General features: G+C 40.2%; 1 protein-coding gene across 4 annotated transcripts; it reads left to right on the forward strand.

The window, feature by feature from the left end:
• Positions 1–800: 800 nt before the first annotated feature.
• Positions 801–21,675, forward strand: zfr2 (zinc finger RNA binding protein 2). Of its 4 annotated transcripts, none has more exons than XM_074668062.1 (19): positions 801–948; positions 4,174–4,429; positions 4,726–4,843; positions 5,077–5,304; positions 6,861–7,189; positions 7,455–7,643; positions 7,859–8,093; positions 9,424–9,608; positions 11,066–11,185; positions 11,913–12,058; positions 12,325–12,451; positions 12,539–12,741; positions 14,194–14,362; positions 15,313–15,487; positions 18,264–18,352; positions 18,494–18,589; positions 18,932–19,043; positions 19,767–19,864; positions 20,043–21,675. In XM_074668062.1, the coding sequence occupies exons 1-19, from the start codon at positions 896–898 to the stop codon at positions 20,214–20,216; spliced, it is 3,102 nt and encodes a 1,033-aa protein (XP_074524163.1). In that variant the 5' UTR covers positions 801–895; the 3' UTR covers positions 20,217–21,675. The 4 variants fall into 4 exon arrangements, with proteins under 4 accessions (XP_074524163.1, XP_074524164.1, XP_074524165.1 ...); XM_074668063.1 differs by having other exon boundaries at positions 4,729–4,843; XM_074668064.1 differs by having other exon boundaries at positions 4,174–4,414.
• Positions 21,676–21,704: the final 29 nt, after the last annotated feature.

Consider the following 21,704-nt stretch of genomic DNA (forward strand, 5'->3'; position numbering starts at 1 on the left):
ATCACCCCTGCTCAGTTTCAAGCAGCAAATACTTACTCTGCATATTCCTACAGAAGGCAATTAGGTCCTGGTGGCTGTACTAATCCTACAAGCCTCAGTACTAATTATATAGAGGTTAATTCTTTCATCTGAAATTTTTATCCATCTTAAGATTATGGCATTATGTTCTGGCAGCTCTCGATTTTGTTCTACTTTCTGGTTAATGTCCCTAAAATTCAAGGTCATTTTCTCTTATTAGCTATTAGCTAATTTGTTGGAGGTGTCATGATTCTTTAATTTTGAGCTGTCAGAATACCTGTGTTTGAATTATCTTACTAATTAATAGCTGGATAGACATTAGAAATTATGTCTTTATCATCAGTGCCAACCTGACTGTCACAAGCCACAAACAGCAGAAACAGTAGGTGAATGAAAACTGGGCGAGGCAAGAGAGCTCGCTGAAATGTACTTCCGAATTTCTTGTTGACAAATTTAAAAAAATGAAAATTGATAAAAGGAAGGGCATAGAGGAAGCCTTTACTTTTTTTGTTTTTGCAAGTTCTGAACGTTGTTGAATTTTTTCGCTCACTTGTCAGAGGACCAAAAACACGTCCTTGTGAGGTTCGTCTTTGTTCGAGTGCGTCAAATAAATGGTACAATATAAAGAACTAATCAGGACAAAGGAATCAATGATGAAAAAAAAAACAAAATACTCCACCAACTTCGAATCAGTTGAAATGATATATTCACCTTGTATTCGCTTATAGCCAAGAAGCAACTTTTTTTTCTCAGGACGCAGTTCCGGTGTAGCAGACGACTGTTTCCACTGGCTGCAGTATAGGAGTGAACTATCTTGACAGTCTTGCAGGTTTTCCGCTGCTCTCTGCCAGTACTGTACTGTACTGAAGATGCCAAGATGGCTGCAAGCAACTATTTCGGTTACACACATGGTGCCGGTCCGCAGTACAGGTAATTCGAGTGATGTGGGTTGATGTCAGCGTGTCTTATGCGTCACACGTTTCAGTAGCTGGTGTATTTCGGCAGAGAAACAGTCACTGGAGTTGCTCCGCTGCGTAGCCTGACAGCTAGACCTGCTAGTGATATCAGCTAACGTTAGCTAGCTGAGTTCGCAGGCCAGCACACACGCTGATTGACACCAGGCTGCCTCAGTGCGATTTTAAGAGGTTACCAAGCTGAAGTTGATGCTTAAGATGCTTGAGACATGGTATCCTTAACGTCACAAGACGGTTGCCATGGAAAGTGTCCTGCAGCTGTTGAAGATTGTCTATGTGCTGCTGTGATGGGGGAGAATTTGGCCGGTAGCCTGGTCAAGCTTCTTAACTGAAGGTCCGTGTCTAACAACCAGTGCATCAGATGTATGTCTCATAAGGAAAATTAACCTGCATAGTGGTGTGAAAGGGGCATTAAAGTGTGGTCTTCAGTTAAAATCTCGCCTAAGTATGTGCCTTTGGCAAGGTGTTTGACAGGTAAACCGTGTAACCTGCCAATGTTGGCAGTTAATCCGATATGATTGACGATGCAATAATTGCTGCGGTTTGTAAAACGAAAGATTTCAATGTTGTCTGTTGTTTTGGTTTGTTGGCAGGCCAACAAGCTTGATGAACAGGAGTGGGCTGTTTTCTCTGCACCACACATTGCTCTTTTCTTTTCATGTCGATATATTATGTAGTCACGTCTGTATTCATGCTGTTTCCCGTTGTGTCAGCCCTGGTCTGTTGTTATTCTGCTTTTAAACTGATCTTAGCCTGGTTTCTGAACCAACATGTAACATGAGAATGAAACTGCGGGAAAATGACAGTGGCAGTTGCCCTAAATACATTTGTTAAAGTCTACTTGGAAAGAAGTGGTGCAAAAATACAAACAGTATAATGTGGAAAAACTTGTAGCAAAACTGTTTTCATATCAAGAAGCTCTACCCATCAGCACAAATTTGACTGCTTCACACAGTCATAGATTGTAATGGGTAGTTTCATCTGCAAACGTTGAATTAAGATATAATCTAGCCAGTCTTTGTTGGCATAAATCAGTGTATATCACAGTTTGGTTTCAGGCATAGACACTAGAGTTGCATGAGTCACTTCAATCCTTCTCCTGACCTGCTATAGCCACAGGGGACACATTATGTCTCTTCTTCAAGTTTCCAACCAGCAAGAATTTGAGACAAAGTTCCTCTAATTACAGGGGCTGGTTTGTCTGCTTTTCTTGCTTTTTAGAAGTTGACATCACAATCTTCAGCAGGTTCAAAGATCTGACAAAGAAGTTATTGTCTCCATATCACCATGTTCACCTTTGTTTTATCACTGCGCTTCGCTTTAAGCCTGACAAGCAACTTTTAAGTCAATATTTGCTCACTTGCTGCTAGGAAACACCATTGTAAACTTTTTACCATTTAGCAGATTTAGATGGCTGGAGCAGACAACACTGTGTTCAGCCAAATATAACGTATCCCTGTTTGGATCAAATACTGAATTGAGGATGAGTAACTGCCTGTCATGTAGCAGTGCATTATGTAAGAACTGAATATTCATAGTTCCTGGCAAGAGTTTGAGTTAAGGAAATCACTACTTATCAAGACGTGATTAAGATACTGAATAGACAGAGCAGAATCTTCAACCTTGTGAAATTCAGTTTCCCCAAATCCCTTTGTGTTGATCCCTGTGTCCACTGAACTGTCACTACGCACAGGAAACTTTTGAGGTACTGTCTGCTCACTAGGGAACAAAAAGGTCTAAGCTTCTCTGGTTGTACTTAATACTAGAGGAAGTTTTTGTCAACTTTGCAATAATACCACATACATTCACAGTTAAAAGTCACAATGCTTCTTCATTTCAGTCGAACATTATATGAAGTATTGGTTTTCAGCTCTGACCATGTTTATCATTAAAACAAAATAACATGGGTGTTTCCTCAGAATATTTCTTTTTATAAAGTATGATGTTTTTCATGTGAAAGGCACATTCTTATCAAACACAGAGAGTCCACTACAGCATTATGGCAGCAGAGCCCTGCTGTTCTGCTGCCTTACATCTACACAGTGAGACTGGCTGGTCCTGGTCTTATACAGCAATGAAGCACTGCAGATGCAAAAAGGGCACTGTGTGTAAACAAAAAGGAAGTACTTCATTCATTATGGTTTCCTGCTGGCAGCTCTTTCCACAGAGATGTCCTCTCAATAACTCCCTGAACACGCTGTCTAATAGGGGCTGCAGATTAGGGCTGGGGGGATATGCTTTTCTCCTGATTCAATTCTTTTACGATTTTTGGGTGCTGATTAAATTTAAATTGTGATTATCTAATATTTCAGATCATATCATGTGAAAAAGTTAAGTGATGATGATGTCTACAGACTTAACCAGGAGCCATGTTCTCACAAAAAAATGCACATCATATGCAAGTTGGTCTTTAGTAAGGGTGGGAGAAAAAATTGAAAATCTATACATAAGAATTTTTCTTTAACAATATCCAAATCCGGATTCTTTGTCCAAAAAAATACGACTTTTTTTTTCAAATCCAAATTCTTCATTTCAATCTTTGTTTATAAACTGGATTGAAAAAAGTTACCACTTTTCTCCAGCAGAAGGTGAAATGACTCGTGACGTGCATTTTATGGGGAAAATATGGCTCCTAATCATCATATAACTTTTTCACATGGTCTGGTGTTAAAAAAGCAAACTAAAAATCCCCAAATCCTAAATATCAAATAATTGCAATTTAAATTGAATTGGCATCCAAAAATCGTAACAGAATCGAATCGTCAGAATAGCATATTGTCCTAGCCCTAATTTTTAGGAATACTTCAGGGGATCTGACATCACTTTACTAGATAGTCCAAGAAAAACATTTCACCCTGGAAAAGCGCAACACACAACTGCTCATCTTGTTGGTTCCTTGATCACTTTATTCCAGCTTAAAAATCTCCAGAAGTATTCATCACATATACATGACATCAGTTTTCCATGGTGTCAGCAATGGAACCTACTGACTTCACTCATCTCATTTTCCTTTCTGTCGTAGTTTGACTTGCAAATTTGTGTCAAATTAGCAGTGTTTGAACAACTAATGGAAGGATAAGCAATGAAACCTTGTGCAGGGTATAAGCAGCCATGTATTCTACAGAATTAAGTATATAAACTAACTCTTGCACTAAACTTCTTGCCCTCTCTGTTTCATCAGTACCCAGCCTCCCCCAGCCTACTCACATCCCTCCACAGCCAGTTACAGTGTCCAGCAGGCTCCAGCTGTGGCTCACGCTGTGACTGCGTCCTACTCTCCAGCCCCAGTCCAGGCAGCCCGTCCTGTGGTCACTGCACCTTACCCAGCCTATCAGACTCACCAAGCCCCTCCTGACTATGCCTACAGGCAGCCTGAACCTCCCGCACCCCCACAGCCCACCACCACCCCGCAGACGTACCAGGTATACACAGACACGGTCAGTCTGCTTTCTGCTTCTCCCATGATTTCTACTTCTTGGTTTCTTATCCCATGATGAGGTCATTTGGATGTTATGTCACAGCTCTTGTTTAAAATAATTAAATGGACTTTGAGTTGAGATATTCAGGCATAGAGCTATTCTACGCATGCCACTTCCACATCAGTATTAAGGAATTATGTTATTATTCTCTAATTAAAACATTTGCCATCAAATTTAAAGTGTTTGATAAGTGTAGTGATGTACCCAAATATTCTGCTTCATCTTTGTATTAATTGTTCCTCCTTAAACACCAGCAGGAAAACTACAGCTATGGGAGGCCTGCAACTGTGACTACTTATGACAATAAACAGTACTACCAGACCAGTATAGCATCAGCTCAGAGGACACCCACAGAAACTTATTACCAGACAGGTGAGTCCACTCAGCTAATATTAAGCTGAAATACTTTTTATGGTCAGTAGGGTGTAACTATACAAGCTCTGAGGAAATCCAGTTGTGTGGGAGCAGATGACGAATCTGAGCCAACTTTTATCTAAATTTTATAGAGACATAACAATACATATACACCTTTAAATAAACCCTGCTCCTCACTTTCTCTACCTCTAAACCCTTCCCACCCATTTACCCACTATCTTGTGTTTCAGTTGGGGTAAAGAGTGCTTACAGTCCTGCCCCCTCCACTGTGTACAGCCAGCCTCCTCCTCCTCAGAGGCAGGTAACAGCCCTGAAGCCTGTGGTTCCCTCCAGCTCTGTGTCCACCAGCTACAACATTTACCCAGTGTCCACCAGTGTCCAACAGCCACCAACACCTATTTCATCTTACACCCTTGGATCTTCATTTGGATCCACTGTTTCTGCCACCACCTACTCAGGTACTGTGAGAGAAAGGACATAATGAGACAGAAATATAATACAACATACAACAGGAAATATTTCTTTACCCGAGTGGCATTCAAAGTCTCATAGAAAAATAACATGACTATGTTGACACACTGTAGAAAAATCCTGGTTCTGGCCGTGTGGAGTTTGAAAGTGATCTTGAAAAAGCCTCCCTTCTATATATATGCCTGACCGTAATCCACACTTTAAAATGAGACCATCAGCGCCAGTATTGCTGGTTACAGGTTATTTTAAATTGCTGCTTCTTTGCTTCCAGTCTGGGTCGTCCAGGACCGGATTGATCATCTGCACGTCTAGGTCTCTATGACAACACCACGTCGGCTGATGAAGTTCAGTAGTGAGAAGAGAGAAAAAAAAAAATCTGTGACTAATTTTGTAGTGATGGTGGAAACAGGAGCCTAACTGTCAGACAGAAAAAGGACAGAAGAGCAGAAGAAAGGTAAAAAGGAGAGTGATACAGTCTGAGCTAAAGGCTAATTAGCCTTTAGCTCAGCCTGTATCACTCTATAACACAGGAGCTAAACTGTTAGTGATAATGTTTATTTCAACAAACAGTCAGCAGTTATTCTGCAGTGGTCTGTTCAAACTTGAGAGTCTATCAATAAAATAAAGTGAGGTTACTTTAGCTCTGCTTGGTAGATGACTGGCAGGACATAGCTAACCAGGATTCACCAATGTTTGACATTACAAACATGTATTAGAGCACTGGACTGCCAGCCATGCAAAATATAAACAAACACATGCCTCGCTTAAAGTAATTCACGAAAGTGTGAAGAGACTCTGGGCCACAAGGTGGCAAGGGAGTGCAATCAAAACAGATCCTCCTCATAGCATATGAAGAAAGACAGTTTCCAACTTAGCAAACCTTTTGCTTGGTTAGACGATCCTCATGAACTGTTGCATGGTTTGTGCAGCAGATCTGACTGTAGACATGCCAAAAAGGTAAAGAACTCATTAAAATATAGCACAGATTATTTTTTTAGTATTCTAAATGTTGGAATCAGTCATTTGTGCATTTTTAAGACTTATTCTTCAAACTCAAAGAGAAATCTGGTTCACGTGTGTAAGGTGGGACACACATTTGAAAGTATCACGGTAGCCACAGCCTGGTGACATAGTGGCTACTTGTTGATTCTGTAGGTTAACTACTTAACCACGCAGGGTTACCTTTACGTACAGACCAGGTGGTAGACTGCCACCCAAGATCAACGTGGCTGTTTCCTTCCACCTACATTTTGTTCTCAGGATGTATGTCATTTCATCTCATAAGAGAAGAAGTAATGAAGAAGTAGTCGATGCTGAGCAAATGAAAGAGAAAACTTCACATAGTTGAGACAGGTGTATATAAACTTTTTATTATTGAGCCTGGGTAGCTTTTTACATCACTGGTACTTGTTAAATCACATCCTTGAATTGTTCTGATTTTTTATTGCTTTGTGCCTGCTGGCTGTTCATGTTGGACCCACATCTTGTTTGCTTTTCTTGTCTCTTGAAGCTCTCACTCTTTTCCTCCTTCTCTCACCCTTAGGCATAAGTTACTCCACTTATGATTCAACGGGCTACACCTCCACGTCCACCCCCTCCTATTACCAGCCAGCTCAGCAGACTCTCACCCAGCCGCAGGCTCCACCACAACAGCCACAGCAGCCACAGCAGCCCCCCATCCAACCATCACCCAAGCAGCTTACCAGCTCCTCCTGGAGCAATTCAGGCAGCAACATGGTGACAGCTCCGGCCGTGAACTCCTACAAAAAGTCAACATTTCACCAAAACAAGCTACAGAAGCCTAAAGGGCCTCCCAAGCAGCCCCAGCTCCATTACTGTGACATTTGCAAAATCAGCTGTGCAGGCCCTCAGGTAGGATTGTTTTATTATTTCATTAAAGCTTTGATTTGTTGTGAGGTGCAAAAAGAGAGCACAACTATTAAATTTTTAGCCATAAAGACCAGAAAACCGAGTTTAATGTCCATGAAGCTGGTTGTTTTCCCCTCTCATGAGCATTTGTCCAGTTTGATTTGATCACATTGATTCCATCTCATCAAACACAAACAACAAAAAGTGAAACTGTTCTTGGGGTCTTTTTTTTAGGAACCTTTTGATTTTTTCCCCTTTTATTCACCAGACATACAGGGAGCACCTTGAGGGCCAGAAGCATAAGAAAAAAGAGGCAGCCCTTAAATCAGGGGGGCAGGCGGGGACCAGCAATGGGCCCAGAGGGGTTCAGACTCAGTTACGCTGTGAGTTATGTGACGTCTCCTGTACTGGAGTGGACGCCTACGCTGCACACATCCGTGGGGCCAAACACCAAAAAGTAAGTTCAGCTGGAATGTTCTTATCCTGTTGTTTAAGATAATACATGCAGCTGTAGAAGTTGTTGACTTGTCACGCTGTTTGTATTGGATGTGACTGTGGTGTCCTCATGTGATGTTCCATCTGAGCTGCCAAGTCTTGGAACAAAACCTGCCTCAGGGATTTGGGATGGGATTAAGTATCAGCTGCCTTTGTGTCTTCTTTAAACTTGGAAAGGTAGTGAAACTTCACACCAAGCTGGGAAAACCTATACCTTCTACTGAGCCGGTGCTGGTGAATTCTGCTCCAGTTGTCACAACTTCAACAGCTGGGAAACCTCCAGTCTCTACGTCCACTCCTGCCACATCAACCACAGCAACTCCCACTGTGACACCAAAACAGCCCTCTGTAAACACAGCCAAAACGACGGCACCAGTCAAGAAGCCGGCCTCCTCCAAAATAACCGTCATTTGTAAGTTACCTTTTGTTTTCATTTTGCAGATTGAGAAAATTTGCACATTTTTAATTCTTAATCTTATTTTTTTTTTTTTACCTCAGGCAATGAGACACACTGAAGGAGGGAAATGGTCATGAAAGTTAAAAATGAATAATAACATTAATTATGAAACATAACTATAGAATAAAAAAACAAGATTAAATTAAATTAGAGATTAATCAAGTTGGTTTTTATCAGCTGCCATTTGTGACGCGCTGTGCAACAAGTCTCTGGCAGAGGGTATAAGCAACAAGACTAACAAATCCATTCATATCCCACATCAGCCTCATTTAAAGAGGTGAGACATGAGCTCCAAACTGCCAAAATGTCCATATTGAATCAGACCTCAGGAACCTAATTCTTACTCTTTGTTTGACTGACATGATTGAAGTCCATTTTTAAAATGAAGACAGGGAGGGGATATCATCCTCTCAAAATAAATCTCCTTCCAGCTATCCTCCCCCGCATCAGTGATTGTTGCACAGAGGTGGGGAGACGTTCAAGTTTTGTCAGGAAAGTCTTTTATACGCTCTGAAATGCTGGTCATATTTTTGGACCAGAAATCCAGTTAGTTGAGAGCAGAACCAGAAGGCATGGGACAGTGAGTCCTCAAGCACTTTGCATCCGTCACATAACCGTGAGACAGATGAATAACATTTGTACAACCTAAATTCGGAATAGTGTGGAAGATGGAGAGCCATAAACTGGATCAGCTGGTGCTGAATCTTTACAGAGCAAGAAAGTGTCATTGTTAAAGTCTCATTGACACATGACTTCAGGAAATGCAATACCTAATTTCTCTCTCCATATCCTTGACTTTGATAGTTTGAGCTGAAGTACAACAATCAAACTAATTTAAAAAGAGGTCTGGAGTCAAAGGGTAAAAAAAATGCATACCAGTGTGGTGCCAGTGTTGTTGAATTTGAATGGGACACAGGTCTCTAGGTGTCTGTTAGTATGAACACTATAAATAGAAACTAAACACTTCCCTCTCCAGACACGACTAGATTTGTCTCCCTGTAAGAGTATTAAGGAAGGATTAAAGAAATTTTGTTTGCAGAAGTGGGGAGTAAGCTAAAAACTTTTCTCTGCTACAAAGATACAGTTAGTCTTTTTCACTAGGCAGAAATGAAATCTTAAATCAAATAAAGCAGTTAATTGTGTTATACATTTTATTAGATCACTGCTAAAAAATACCGGCCGAATGTTGTTGAAACCAAACTTCAATATGGTAACCAAACTAAACTTAAAAAACCGAATGCACATTCTTTTCTTTCTCATCTGTTATATCTTTCCTGCCACATAGCCAACAAGCCTGCTAGTGCTCCAGCAGCTGCAGTGACAGCAGCAGCAGTGGTGGTGGCTGCCAAGGTGGAGGAGCCAGTCCAACATTCGACTCCAAAGATGGAGCCTCAGAGTGAAGACGAGGATGGTGACAGAGGTGGCAGCCAGGGGGACATTCAGCCAGTGGGACATGACTATGTAGAGGAGGTAAGCAGAGAAGAAGAAGAAGAGATTACATTTGTTGATACTTTAATGGTTATAATTGTTTTACAGCTGACCTAGTTATCAGAGGATTGGTGATTGATTTAAATGAGATTTGGGGAAAATTAGCAACTGAAAATGGTTTAAAGTAATTTGGATACTAGTTTATGCTCATGTCTGTTATAGAGAAAGTGTTTGTAAGTAGAACAATGTAGAGAGTCTCAGCAGCAGTCTTAAAGAAGAAGTTTTGGTCAATAACTATCAAAAATGTCAGAACACCCCAGTCAGTTACATGAGCTGAGCTGTGCCTCTGATTGGACAAAGTCAAGATCCTAATATCTTCTTAACTGCTCTGTTAGAAAAAAAAATCGTCATACAAAGTGTGCAGATAAAAGTCTGTTTTTTAGCTTAGTGTGTATGTGGTTTCCAGTCTTTCTGCAGCCAGCCTTAAGCAGATTCTCAGTGAACAGCAACTTGTAGCATTTTTTTTTACTATTTTCAAAGGGTTCTTTTTGAAAGACAGAGAGGTGTGTTTACCTGCTTTTCTAGTTTCAACCCTCCTCCGGGGTCTTCATCAGAAATGTCATGATATTATCGGCACAATATCGGTATTGGCTGATAAAAGCTTAAAAACACATTTATCGGTATCGGCAGATATGAAAATCTCTGCCGACAGACACAGCCAATAAGGTGCTACTCAGTTAGGATTATTATTATTTTCCATCTGAAAAATAAGCTCCTTAAATAAAATTTAGCACTTCATTTATTTGCACTGCAGAGCTCTGTGTCTGTCACCAGGTTGTTACAGTAGCTCTAAAATAATCAAATGCAACTTGGTTACGTTTAAAAATGCATTGTACATTTAAAGTTCATGTGATCTAAAGAAATTATTTTTCTGTATTTCAATACTGAATGTCTTGGGTTTGAAAAAATAATACATTTCTTATTTCTGGTAAAATCAAGTGTTTTTTGTTTTGTTTTATGTGTGTTTCTTAAACAAATAAGACCGTCACAATAAGAGTAACATATAAATTCCAGTACAGGATAGACTTAGCTTTCTTTACAGTGAAAAAAACAAACAAACTTGTGATTATCGGTATCGGTATCGGCCAAAAGGGGTTTCTATATATCAGCATATCGGATATCGGCAAAAATCCAATATCGTGCATCCCTACTTCTGTGCTTTTGTTCAGAGTACAATGAGACATTAAACTGCATTATTGTCAAAAATAGACTGGAAAAACTGGAGTGTTGTAAAACTTTTGGCCAGTGTGTGTTATGTTCATAGACATCTAGTTCCATGGAGATTTGCCTTTTATTCAACAATTATCCATTCTGAAGTCTAAACAATGATGTAAATAAAGTTTTATTGAATCGTAAGCATTCTGTGCACCTAACATTATTTCTCTTGTGTAAGTTGCCATTTGTAATCAGTGTTGAATTGTACCGTCTGAAATTCTTAGGTCCGTAATGATGACGGCAAGGTGATTCGATTCCACTGTAAACTGTGTGAGTGCAGCTTCAATGATCCCAATGCGAAAGACATGCACCTGAAAGGAAGAAAGCACAGACTGCAGTACAAGGTAAGAGCTGCAAACATCACAGAGCACACTGAAAAACTGAACAAAGCTAAGATCAAAGAACAACTATAGTTTTACTGAATTTTTGCAACAAATTTAGCCTTTTTTTGGTCACAGTTTCGAAGTTAACAAACATCTGTTGTATATATAAATGGTGTCTGCAGAAGAAGGAGATCTTCCTGCAGAGTTGAACACCAGGCAGTGCTTGAGAAATGCATTTCAAGCACATGCTATGGGACTCCCACGCCCACTTTGACTTGAACTGAAGTGATACCCAGTCATCACTTTATTGCACTCGACTCTAATGAGCAGCAGATGGCAGCAGTGTACTGATGTGTCCAGTGAATCCGTGTTAACTGTGAGCTAGTTGACATGAATACAAACCTTTTTTTATCTAAAGACCTGCAGGTAGCAGTTTCATGAGGAAGGACAGGCATCCAACATTTTGTGACACTGAATAGTTTCACTGAATCATTGTTGAGTTTAAAAGAAACATCAGTAGCTAAAACAGGGAGTTTTTTTTGTTATGTCCTTTTCTTTACATTTTTTGATCATGAGGGTTAAAAATGCTCCCTTTGAGTTGTAGGAAGGCTAAAAAGAAGGTAAATAATATTTTTCCAGGTGTAGAAATTCCCTGATAATCTGAAGGACTTAAAGTACCCTGATGTTGAGTTTACTACTGTCACACTGCCTTTATGATTTTTCTGTGCTCCTCTCTGTGTCTCTGTAGAAGAAAGTAAACCCAGAGCTTCCTGTGGAAATCAAGCCCAGTAACTGGGCCAGGAAGCTGCAGGAGAGCAAACTGAAGAAGCAGAAGCAGAAGGCGACACTGAAAAGGCAGAGGGATGATGAGCAGCGCTGGCATCTAGAGATGAGGTCAGAGTTGCAGCCAAAGTTGGTCAACTAAGCTGTTTAATAATCTGTGACAAGGATATTTTAGCTCAGTGTTAGTCGTGTGTGCGTGTGTGTGTGAAATATATAAATAAGGCTCATGCCACTTTTTTACACTCTATTCCAGTTGTCTTCAACTTTTATGATCAACAGGAGATTGTTATAGCAAATTGCTTTTTAATGGGTGTCTTCATACTTTTAATGGCAGCGATCGAATTACTTTTAATGATCGACGATTAACTTCCCCACAGACGATATGAAGAGGACATGTACTGGAGGAGAATGGAGGAGGAGCAGATGTACTGGGGGGAGCAGAGACGCAGGATGGCTCCTCCACCCCTAATGAGCCGCCCTGGTATGCCGGTACCTCCTCTACTGGTAAGTATCATAGCTATGATAGTTTCTTATTGTTTCCTAAGCTCAAAACAAACCATCAGAAATAACTTCACTCTCCTCTCTCTGGAGACGTGTGTGCGTCGACCAGATTCCCCTGATGACCGTCACATCATGGCGAAGCACTCCACGATTTACCCAGTGGAAGATGAGCTGCAGGCTGTTCAGAGGATTGTGTCCCACACTGAGAGAGCCCTGAAACTGGTGTCAGACTCCCTGCTGGACAAGGAGACACCACCTGCCCCTGCTGCTACTGAAGAAGGAGAGGAAAAAAGGTAAGGGTCGTCGTTCAGGAGTTTGCATTTCTCTCTTGGTATGTTGGGAAACCAGTGAGTTAAACCTCAGTTTTCTACAGAGCGAATCAAGGAAATCAAGCTTTGCATCAGGTGTTAATCCAAGGTTTAGTGCCATGGTTGATTAGGTAAAATCACATAAAACAAATGAATTGATAAGTACAACTGAAAAAAGGGTGCACTTGTATTAAGAGCAAATAAAGTAATATAACCTTTAAAATTGATTTAAGTGATACTCCCGGATGGAACAAGTTAGGTCCTATCACAAGGTTTAGGGCAGAAATTACCCCTACAGCAGTGTTTTTGTGCAGCAGAAGCCCAGGGCGCACGCACCAAACACCCCCTCCCTGCTCGTCAGACGGTTTCCTCTGCATTCAGATGGGGCCAATGTTTACTAGACCAAAAACACAAATAAACGGACTCCCACCGAAAAAATCTGATATCGGTCTGCATTCACGCTTTATTTAGAGAATTTTCAGCGCCTTACTTTCTCACAAAAACACAGCTAAATAAGGCTCTAGTTCTCATTGTGTCGTAAAACGGCGCTACCTCCGCTCTCTTCGTCCTGGAAGACTACCTGCGTTTGTTTATATCTGGCACGCCTCGTGCGCGGACTGATACAGTAAGCGGTCAGCGCCTCGTAGCCAGCTGTGGCTCCGCAGCGGAGGTAGCGCCGTTTTATGACACGATGAGAACTAGAGCCTTATTTAGCGGTGTTTTTGTGTGAAAGTAACGCGCTGAAAATTCTCTAAATAAAGTGTGAATGCAGACCGATATCAGATTATTTTGGTGGGAGTCCGTTTATTTGTGTTTTTGGTCAAGTAAAAATTGGCCCCGTCTGAGTGCAGAGGAAACCGACAGAGGAGCAGGGAGGGGGTGTTTGGTGCAAGCGCCCTGGGCTTCTGCTGCACGAAAACACTGCTGTAGGGGTAATTTCTGACCTAAACCTTGTGATAGGAACCAACAGACCTGTTCCCATCAAGATGCTTTTCCTCAGCTTTTCTGGAAACTGGTTTCAAGTATCTGCTGTCGAAAAATGTTGGCTCAGTGAAGAGGACTTGTTCTGACTCTTTTCCAGCAAGAAGTGACGGCTGGAGAACGTGGGAAGAGCAGATGGGCTCGTTGATTTATATGGGTTCACTATTTGGTTGCTGCAGAAAAATGTTGCAGGATATTACTTGTATGTTTTTCCCACTTCCTCTGTGCTGGTCAACGAGTGTGACAATCATACGGTGCAAACAAAAGATTAAGGTTTTTCAACTTTCGTCAACAAGAAATAAAGACAAACCAAACCTACAGTACAGGCTGTTATCATACGTGTGATTAGAAAAATCTTGATCAAGCTGCCTCAAAAAAAGCTACAGTTACAGACTATAGCGTTTGTAAAACCTATCCTGTAAATCTTAATCTCGACCTTTATTCAACTCTTCACAGCTCAGAGAGCTCGAGCCGGCTGCTAAAAGGCGTGATGCGGGTGGGAATCTTGGCCAAAGGCCTGCTGCTCCGTGGGGACAGAAATGTTGAGCTCATCCTGCTTACTGCAAAGAAACCCACTATCTCTCTACTGAAGAGCATCACAAAGCAGCTGCCCAAAGAGCTGGAGGTAAGAAAACTCAACCAGTTTACAGATTGTTCATTTAAGACTCTGGTTGTGATTGAGGGATGGAAGGATTGAGGTGACCAGGAATTCACATCACTGTTATATGGTAGATTTTATCTTAGATGTCACCTGATTGTGTGATTATCAATTATAAAGACAAAAACCCGAATAAAGGGAAGGAAAAGACTTCCAAATAAAACTGTAGCTTTGTTCAATAGCAGTCTTTAAATTGGAGTAGATTTTTAAAAAAGTAAAAGAGGAAATAATTTTGAAACATCTGCTGCTCTGCTGTGCTTCTGTTCTACTGAAATATGTGTAATAACTAAATAACAAGAGCAGAAAAATTCCCTGCAGAAACACTTCTCATATGTGAGTCATGTGTGAACATGTATATCTGTCCTCCACTGTCAGAAACATGAGGATTTAACTTTGGGCGACACTTCTTCATGATCAAAAATAATTGATCTGCCGGTGGCCTTAGGACAAAGAAAAGAATATCTTGAAATTTTGTGGAATTTCCCTTTAAGGCCAGGCAGACAATAGATTGGCACTTAATAAAGGTTGTGATGTGTTGTAATTCCTAACTCTTCCTCCTTCCTGCTTTAGCTGAAATGAGTGTTTGACTGAAGGTGCTCTGACTGATCTTTAGATTCACTGCCTGGTTATGACACCTGAATCCTACAGAGTGAGATGGGCCTTTTCTTCTTTAACCCCCCCATTGCTTTCTATAATACCATATTTACAAAGACTTAATGAGTCATTTGAAAATATATATTCACTTAACGTCATGACCCTCTGTAAATAAGGGAACTACCTTCAGAAAAAGCACAATCCAGGGTAAGAAAAAAACACTAACAGTATTGCCCTGCTACTTCTCCAAACAAGGCTAGTCTTTGCCCACACACCCCTCCTCCTCTGTAGTGAGTAATCACAAGTGTCCTTTTAACCGGCAGACTTTTTCTGAAGATCAGTATGAGGTGCAGGCTCACCCCGAGGAGGCGAACATCGTGATATTTTCAAGCAAGGAGCCCAAAATGCAGGTGACCATTTCTCTCACCTCGCCGCTGATGAGGGAGGACACTGCTGCAGAGAAGGACAAGCAGGCAGGAGGAAAAGCGGCTGAGAAAGGTTAGAGAAGCCAAAGCTTTCAGTACCAGACAACAAAGTGTAAGCAATGTAATACACTGGTATACAAATATATACCCCTCGCTCCACCCTTCCACCAAGTGACAGCCTTAATTTTAGGCTGAAAAGCTCATAAAATGAGTGGTGGGACTTTTAAGTAAGCCCACTTAACTGTTTGTTTTTGTTTAGCCCCTAAAGTAAAAGTTAAATCACTCATTCATTTGTCCCTCTCTTTTCATTTCCCCCATTTTCTGCAGTTACACTAGTCCCCAATTTCTTTATTTCTTTCTCCACACCATGGGAATCAAAAGCCGGGCTCTCCGACCTTTCTGTGCCTCTAGGGTGTGTGTTTATCTGGTAAACACATGCTCAGATCAAACCTTTGGGAAGCTTTGATAATTGACTGAAGTGATGATCAGTGTTCAGATAATGTCCAGGGATGAAACTGATTCAAACGGTGACACTGAGTCTACTTGTTCTCACACGTGAGAAAAGTTTCTTCTTTTTGCTTCTTGGCCATGATACCTGGGAGGGGATTTTGAGGTCCAAAGACTTCCCATCCCCTCGTCTGTCATCCCTGCATCATTATGTGGCATTATCAGTGATCAGGCGTTGGAGTGTTGTTTTATTGCCTCACAATGATCAGTTTTAAATAAGTTTAATAGCCCTTAACTCTTCCACTATTGAAAAACAGAGGTAACTTTTGAGATCATTGTGTTGCAGACACTCTGCCGCCTGCTCCAGTAACTGTCAGTATATTTATGTGTTTTCTTTCCCATTTGGAAAACATGGTAGAAATGTTTTCTGCGGCTGTTGATTGTTATTTTTTTAAATCTTTTTTTCTACTTTTGTTTGGGTTTGTTGATCAGTTCCCCTAACTCTGTATCAGCAGACCTAGGCAAGCCATGGCTAACCTGAAGACCACACTTGTTGACATACCACTAAGAACGGAGCGTTTCCAAGAACCAGGTTGCCCATGTTTGTTAAGCTTTTTCAGAGAAGGAAACCCCCCTTTAATCTATGTAAGTAGAGAGGCTTAGGTGCTTCCAGCTCTAAGAGGCATAATAAATATGGGTGTTTGATTCTAAGTGGTATGATAGTGTAGACTTCAAAACAGCAGGTTTTTGTTTGTCACATATTTCCCCTGTAAGAAAGCCAACGTCCTTTGTTATTGCCACAGTTCTAGCTAACATAGAAGTGTGGAAAGCCCCAAGGTCTTGTGAAGTATTTCCTCATCACAGTCATGAGTAATTACATTGAATGTTTTGGATAAACCTGCCATTTGTCACCTTTTGTAAATGTGTCTTATATCTGACCTCAATTTTTTAACTTTTATTATTCATGTCTAAATCCAACACAAAGTTAACCACTGGTCTTTCATTTCTTTAAATGTCCTGTTTATTAAAATGAAATTGTGAAGGGAAAAGAAACATACTTGTTTTTAGGCCTTTTTAGACCAGATGTTTTTTTAGTTCCAGTAGAGTTATGAAGCCCTTCATCCCACAAATTTAGAAAGCAATGACTTGAAACAATTTCTTATTAGTTAAACCGTCAGACACAGTTGTCCCATTTTTCAGTCATTAAAAAGCTGTGGATTTTTTTAAATTACTATTATGATTTTTTATTATTATCTTGAATCTGAAGGACCTGTGTCAGTCAGCTAAATGCAAAAATGAAGAAATCCACAAAACTTAGAATTTGCTTTTTTTTAAGTTGGTAACATTTTGTAATAAATTTCTTTAAGTGCAAATATTTAAATGCAATCTTTATTTAATTCTTATACATATTTTTTAAAAACATTCAATTGTGAGGAAAATAGGACCCATGCCAGCTCTCCCACATCAAAACAATATTCTAACATTTCTAGAGATTTTAGTCAGCCATCTTTCAAGAAAGTGGGGTTTAGGTAAGCTTGACTACATGAGGGCAGCTATTAACTTGTTGTTTTTACATTAAATTAGATTTAACAGGGTTAAACCAAACAGGATTTTTTGACAGTAATGTTACCGTTTATCATTAGTATTTCTCTGTATTCATATTTTTAATTGCTTTGCTTCAATAATAACCTCTCAGTATCTGCCTGTCTTATCATTTCCTATTGTTGAAGTTACTCCTGTTGATCTTTCTGTAGTTTTAGCCCATTAGAATCTTATATGTAACACAGCCAGTGGGTAATAAAGATTTGTCATTTCTTCATCCTATGTGAGACATATAAGCAATGTAAACCAACATGCTCAGTTTTATTACTTTGATATATTAATGGCCTAAAAAGTTGTGATAAATCAAAAGGATTCAGTAAAGAAATATAAACTCAGGCAGATGATGAGTAGGTCCAAATTTGAAGTAGCTGCAAAATTTCTAAATGTTTTTGTGGTTCACTCACTCACTGTAAACTGAAAATGAAATATGACCCTGACTTTCTCTGAATACCTTGGATTTCTTTTTGTTTTGCGGTTTTGATTAAAAAAAAACTCACCAGTGATTGTATTTTTTGTTTTGCAAGATTTGCCCCATCAAAATTAATCTGTGAAGCATAAAAAAACATTTTCTTATTCCACTGTGAAATGCTCTCCCTTTCTCTGTCCCTCATAATTTTTTCCTCATAAACATGGTGTAAACGCACACAGTATGTCCAGATAATACAAGAATTAATTATGTTATAAATTCATCCCTGAGCAGTGTGTTTACCTTAACAGTGACATACTTCAGTGTATTTTGTCATTTGATTTTATAGCAAAAAGAATGTAACTCATGATCTAGTAAATGTCATCTTCACCAGGTGTGGCTGAGAAGGATCCCCCTGATCTCTTGAATAAAAGAAAGTGTCTGGAGTACCTGGCAGCTTTACGTCATGCTAAATGGTTTCAGGTAAACGCATCGCTCAAACTCTCTGTCTCATCTCTCAGTTTTTCTGATTTAGATTTGTGAAGACATTAGTCAGAGGTCAAATCCATCCAAGAGAAGTTTGCTTTTCTTATTTAAAAGTCATTTTGTCCCTCGTTTCTGCAGGCTCGTGCCAATGGGCTGCAATCATGTGTCATCATCATTCGGGTGCTGAGAGATTTGTGTCAGCGGGTTCCCACCTGGGGGAAGCTCCCCGGCTGGGTGGGTGTCTCAAGACATTACATTTCTCTTTTTTTGGTATAGCCTTGTGACCCTTTTCCTGATGCAGTTGTATAAAATTCATGTTATCTCTGCAAGCTTGTTGCCCTTCTTATATGAGCTGAACAGTTGCGTCAAGCCTGAAGCCTGTTGCACTTTTGTCATTATTTTTCCACTGCTTATGTCCTCTGGAGAGAAGATATTCATGAACATTCATTGCCCTTAAGCTCGGAATTGATGCTGCTGTGTCTGTTTGATCAAGAAACAAACATGTTGACCAAACATCAGAAAGTAAGAAAAGACCTTTATCAGTGTGTGTTCTGTGTGTGTGTGTGTGTGCTGCAGGCCATGGAGCTGCTGGTGGAGAAAGTGATCAGCAGTGCCACAGGTCCACTCAGCCCAGGAGAAGCCATGCGCAGAGTGCTGGAGTGCATCTCCACAGGGATCCTGCTTCAAGGTCGGACAGATCTACATGATTATGAAACAAATGTTAATGAGGTTATCTCTTAAGATCTTTTTGCTGATTTTAGGCTTACTTCTGAGCTTATGTGTCTTGGTTTTCCCTTGTTTAGTTTGTTTGTTTGTCTGTGAACAACATAACTCAATAAGTAACTAAGAGATCCTGATGAAATTTTCAGGAAATGGTCAAAATAGGATAAAGAAGAAGTGACTAAATTTTGGAGGTGATCCAGATCACTGTGTGGATCCAGGACTTTTTTAAAGGATTCTTTATCATTGTGAGATAGGGACGTTTTCACTATATGTGTATATAACTCCACGTTAAATGGTCGAATTTCTTTGCAAAACAATACAAGACAAGGTCACAATAATTCCTGGCAGATGTAAAAGTATGATCTAGATCGTGGCAATATTCTGGATACTAAGATCAGGAATATGAAATATGAATATAATTTTCAACCCTGTCAGGTAACAAATTATCGTACATTGCATGCATGCATGCATTTAACACCAAATTGTAGCAGACAGTCTGCTGAAAGGGAGTATCACATTAAAGTAGGACTAAAGTGATGTGTGACAATCACAATATGCTTGGTGGAGGTCTGTGCTCTCTGAGTGCTTTTCTAGTTTATTTTTGGGACAGTTTCTTTCCCCTGTTCTCTGCTTCTTGACCTGATCACGTTCACATCTTAACATGTTTCTCCTGCCCCCGCTCCCTCAGATGGACCAGGGTTGATGGACCCCTGTGAGAAAGAACCTACAGACGCTTTGGAAAGCATGATGCTTCAAGCCAGAGAAGACATTACAGCCAGTGCACAGGTAAACATCAAGAGAATTAGGTTTGTGGGTGCTCAAGTTATTTTTGTAAGCACAAAGAAGAAGTGAGAAAAAACACAACCTTAACTTCTCTCCTACTTTCCTGTGCAAGGTCTTTACTGCCAGTCGTCAGCTAAAGGTGTGAAAGGTAACCCTAAACGTCTGTTCTGTTTGGTTCCAGCATGCCCTGCGGCTGCTTGCTTTCCGTCAGATCCACAAGGTTCTGGGCATGGAGTCTCTGCCAGCGTCAAAGGCCAGTGCTCGCAACCGCAAACGTCGGCGGGACGGCAGCGACGCGGGTGAAGGGGAGGGGGAGGGCAAAAAAGACAAGAAAGAAGAAGCAGAAAGTGCTTGACCTTTGCCTCCAGATCGGAGGTGTTTACTTGTTTAAAGACTGATAGAATGTCATCTTTAAACTTTTATTATCTTGAAAATAATCTTAACACGCAGCTATACACATATGAATATAACTGACTGTACATGTTACATGTCTACTGTTGAATTAAGTGGAACCATGTGTTGGAGAAGGAGACTGAAGTGTGAGAATCTGGACTGCAATCCCCTCCCACGTAAAGTAACTCCCTGCTGATATAGTGTCTCCGAAGTGGGCAGAGAAATTGGCTCAGTATGAAATCATGTAACATGACAGATTTGCACACTAACTACTGGCCATGTATCCTCCGTTATTTCAAAATCATCGGTCATATTGTTGCTGTGGTATTAGAGCATCCAGTTAAATGAACAGCACCTTAAGCTTTCTTTCCAGCTCTTCCTCTTGAAGAGTCTAAACACTGCTGCTCTTTGGGCCAGTTAAGTTTAACCATCAAACACTTGAATCAGAACTGAACTAACATTGGTGCATGTGGTACACTGATATATGTTTTCATTAAAAATAAAAAGAACTAGGGGTTAATTTTCTAAGCCAAGAAACTGTGAGCGAAAACACAGGAGACAGACTATTTAGGATGGACATACATTGAGTACTGTGAAGTTAATAGTGCCTAATACGACACACGGGATAAAAGAGTGTTACACTGTGAGTTCAGCTCACAGTCATTCTTGAACTTTTTTTGGTCCCTCTACTAAAATCTTCCATACAAAAAGTTTTAATTTGCTGGCTATATTTTGAAAACTTGAAGGAGAGGACTTGAGAGATCTGAAAACCTTGCATCACAACTACACTAACACAACTTCCCCTCAACCAACACTTAAACTTTGCTTTCTGAAGCTGCCCCTGTGAGTTTTTCTGAGGTCACACTGGAGTGTAATTCTGTCTCTGAAGAGAGACGGAGGAGTCTTATGTTGCACAGTCTGTAGCATGCTGAGGGAATGAAGCACTTAAAAAATGACAATGTTACTGTATGCAGCCATAATTTTATCATTCAAATAATAAAAATAATATGCCTAGTAATCTTTTTTCTTCCAGAGACAGAGAGAAAGCTTTAGTTCAAAACATAAGACTGAATATCTACTGTTATGATCAAGTAGTTTGTTTTTTTGTTTTTTGACATTCTTCCTTGTGCCTGCATCATGTTGTGTGTTACAAAAGACTGAGTAAGATGATTGTTAATGAGTGGACATTGTAATCTTATCACACAAAGGCGTGGGACAGGAAAGGGACAGTTGCACAATTCTTTTGGCTTGAAAGTGAGAATTCTTGTGCAGGTTTTTCATTTATGGAGAGCATCATATATAAATACTGCTTATTTTATTTCTGAAGGATGTTGCAGTCTGTGTTGTTGAAAGGAAAGTGTAACGTTGCTGTCTTTTTATTTGAATGTCTTTGTAGTGTTGCCTAAAACAAGGGGAGATATTAAAAAACACTTTTAAGCCATTTTGTCTT

This window comes from Halichoeres trimaculatus, unplaced genomic scaffold (assembly GCF_033239565.1).
Source record: "Halichoeres trimaculatus isolate MK-OKI-2021-1 unplaced genomic scaffold, fHalTri1.1 fHalTri1_scaffold_4, whole genome shotgun sequence".
NCBI classification, from domain to species: domain Eukaryota; kingdom Metazoa; phylum Chordata; class Actinopteri; order Labriformes; family Labridae; genus Halichoeres; species Halichoeres trimaculatus.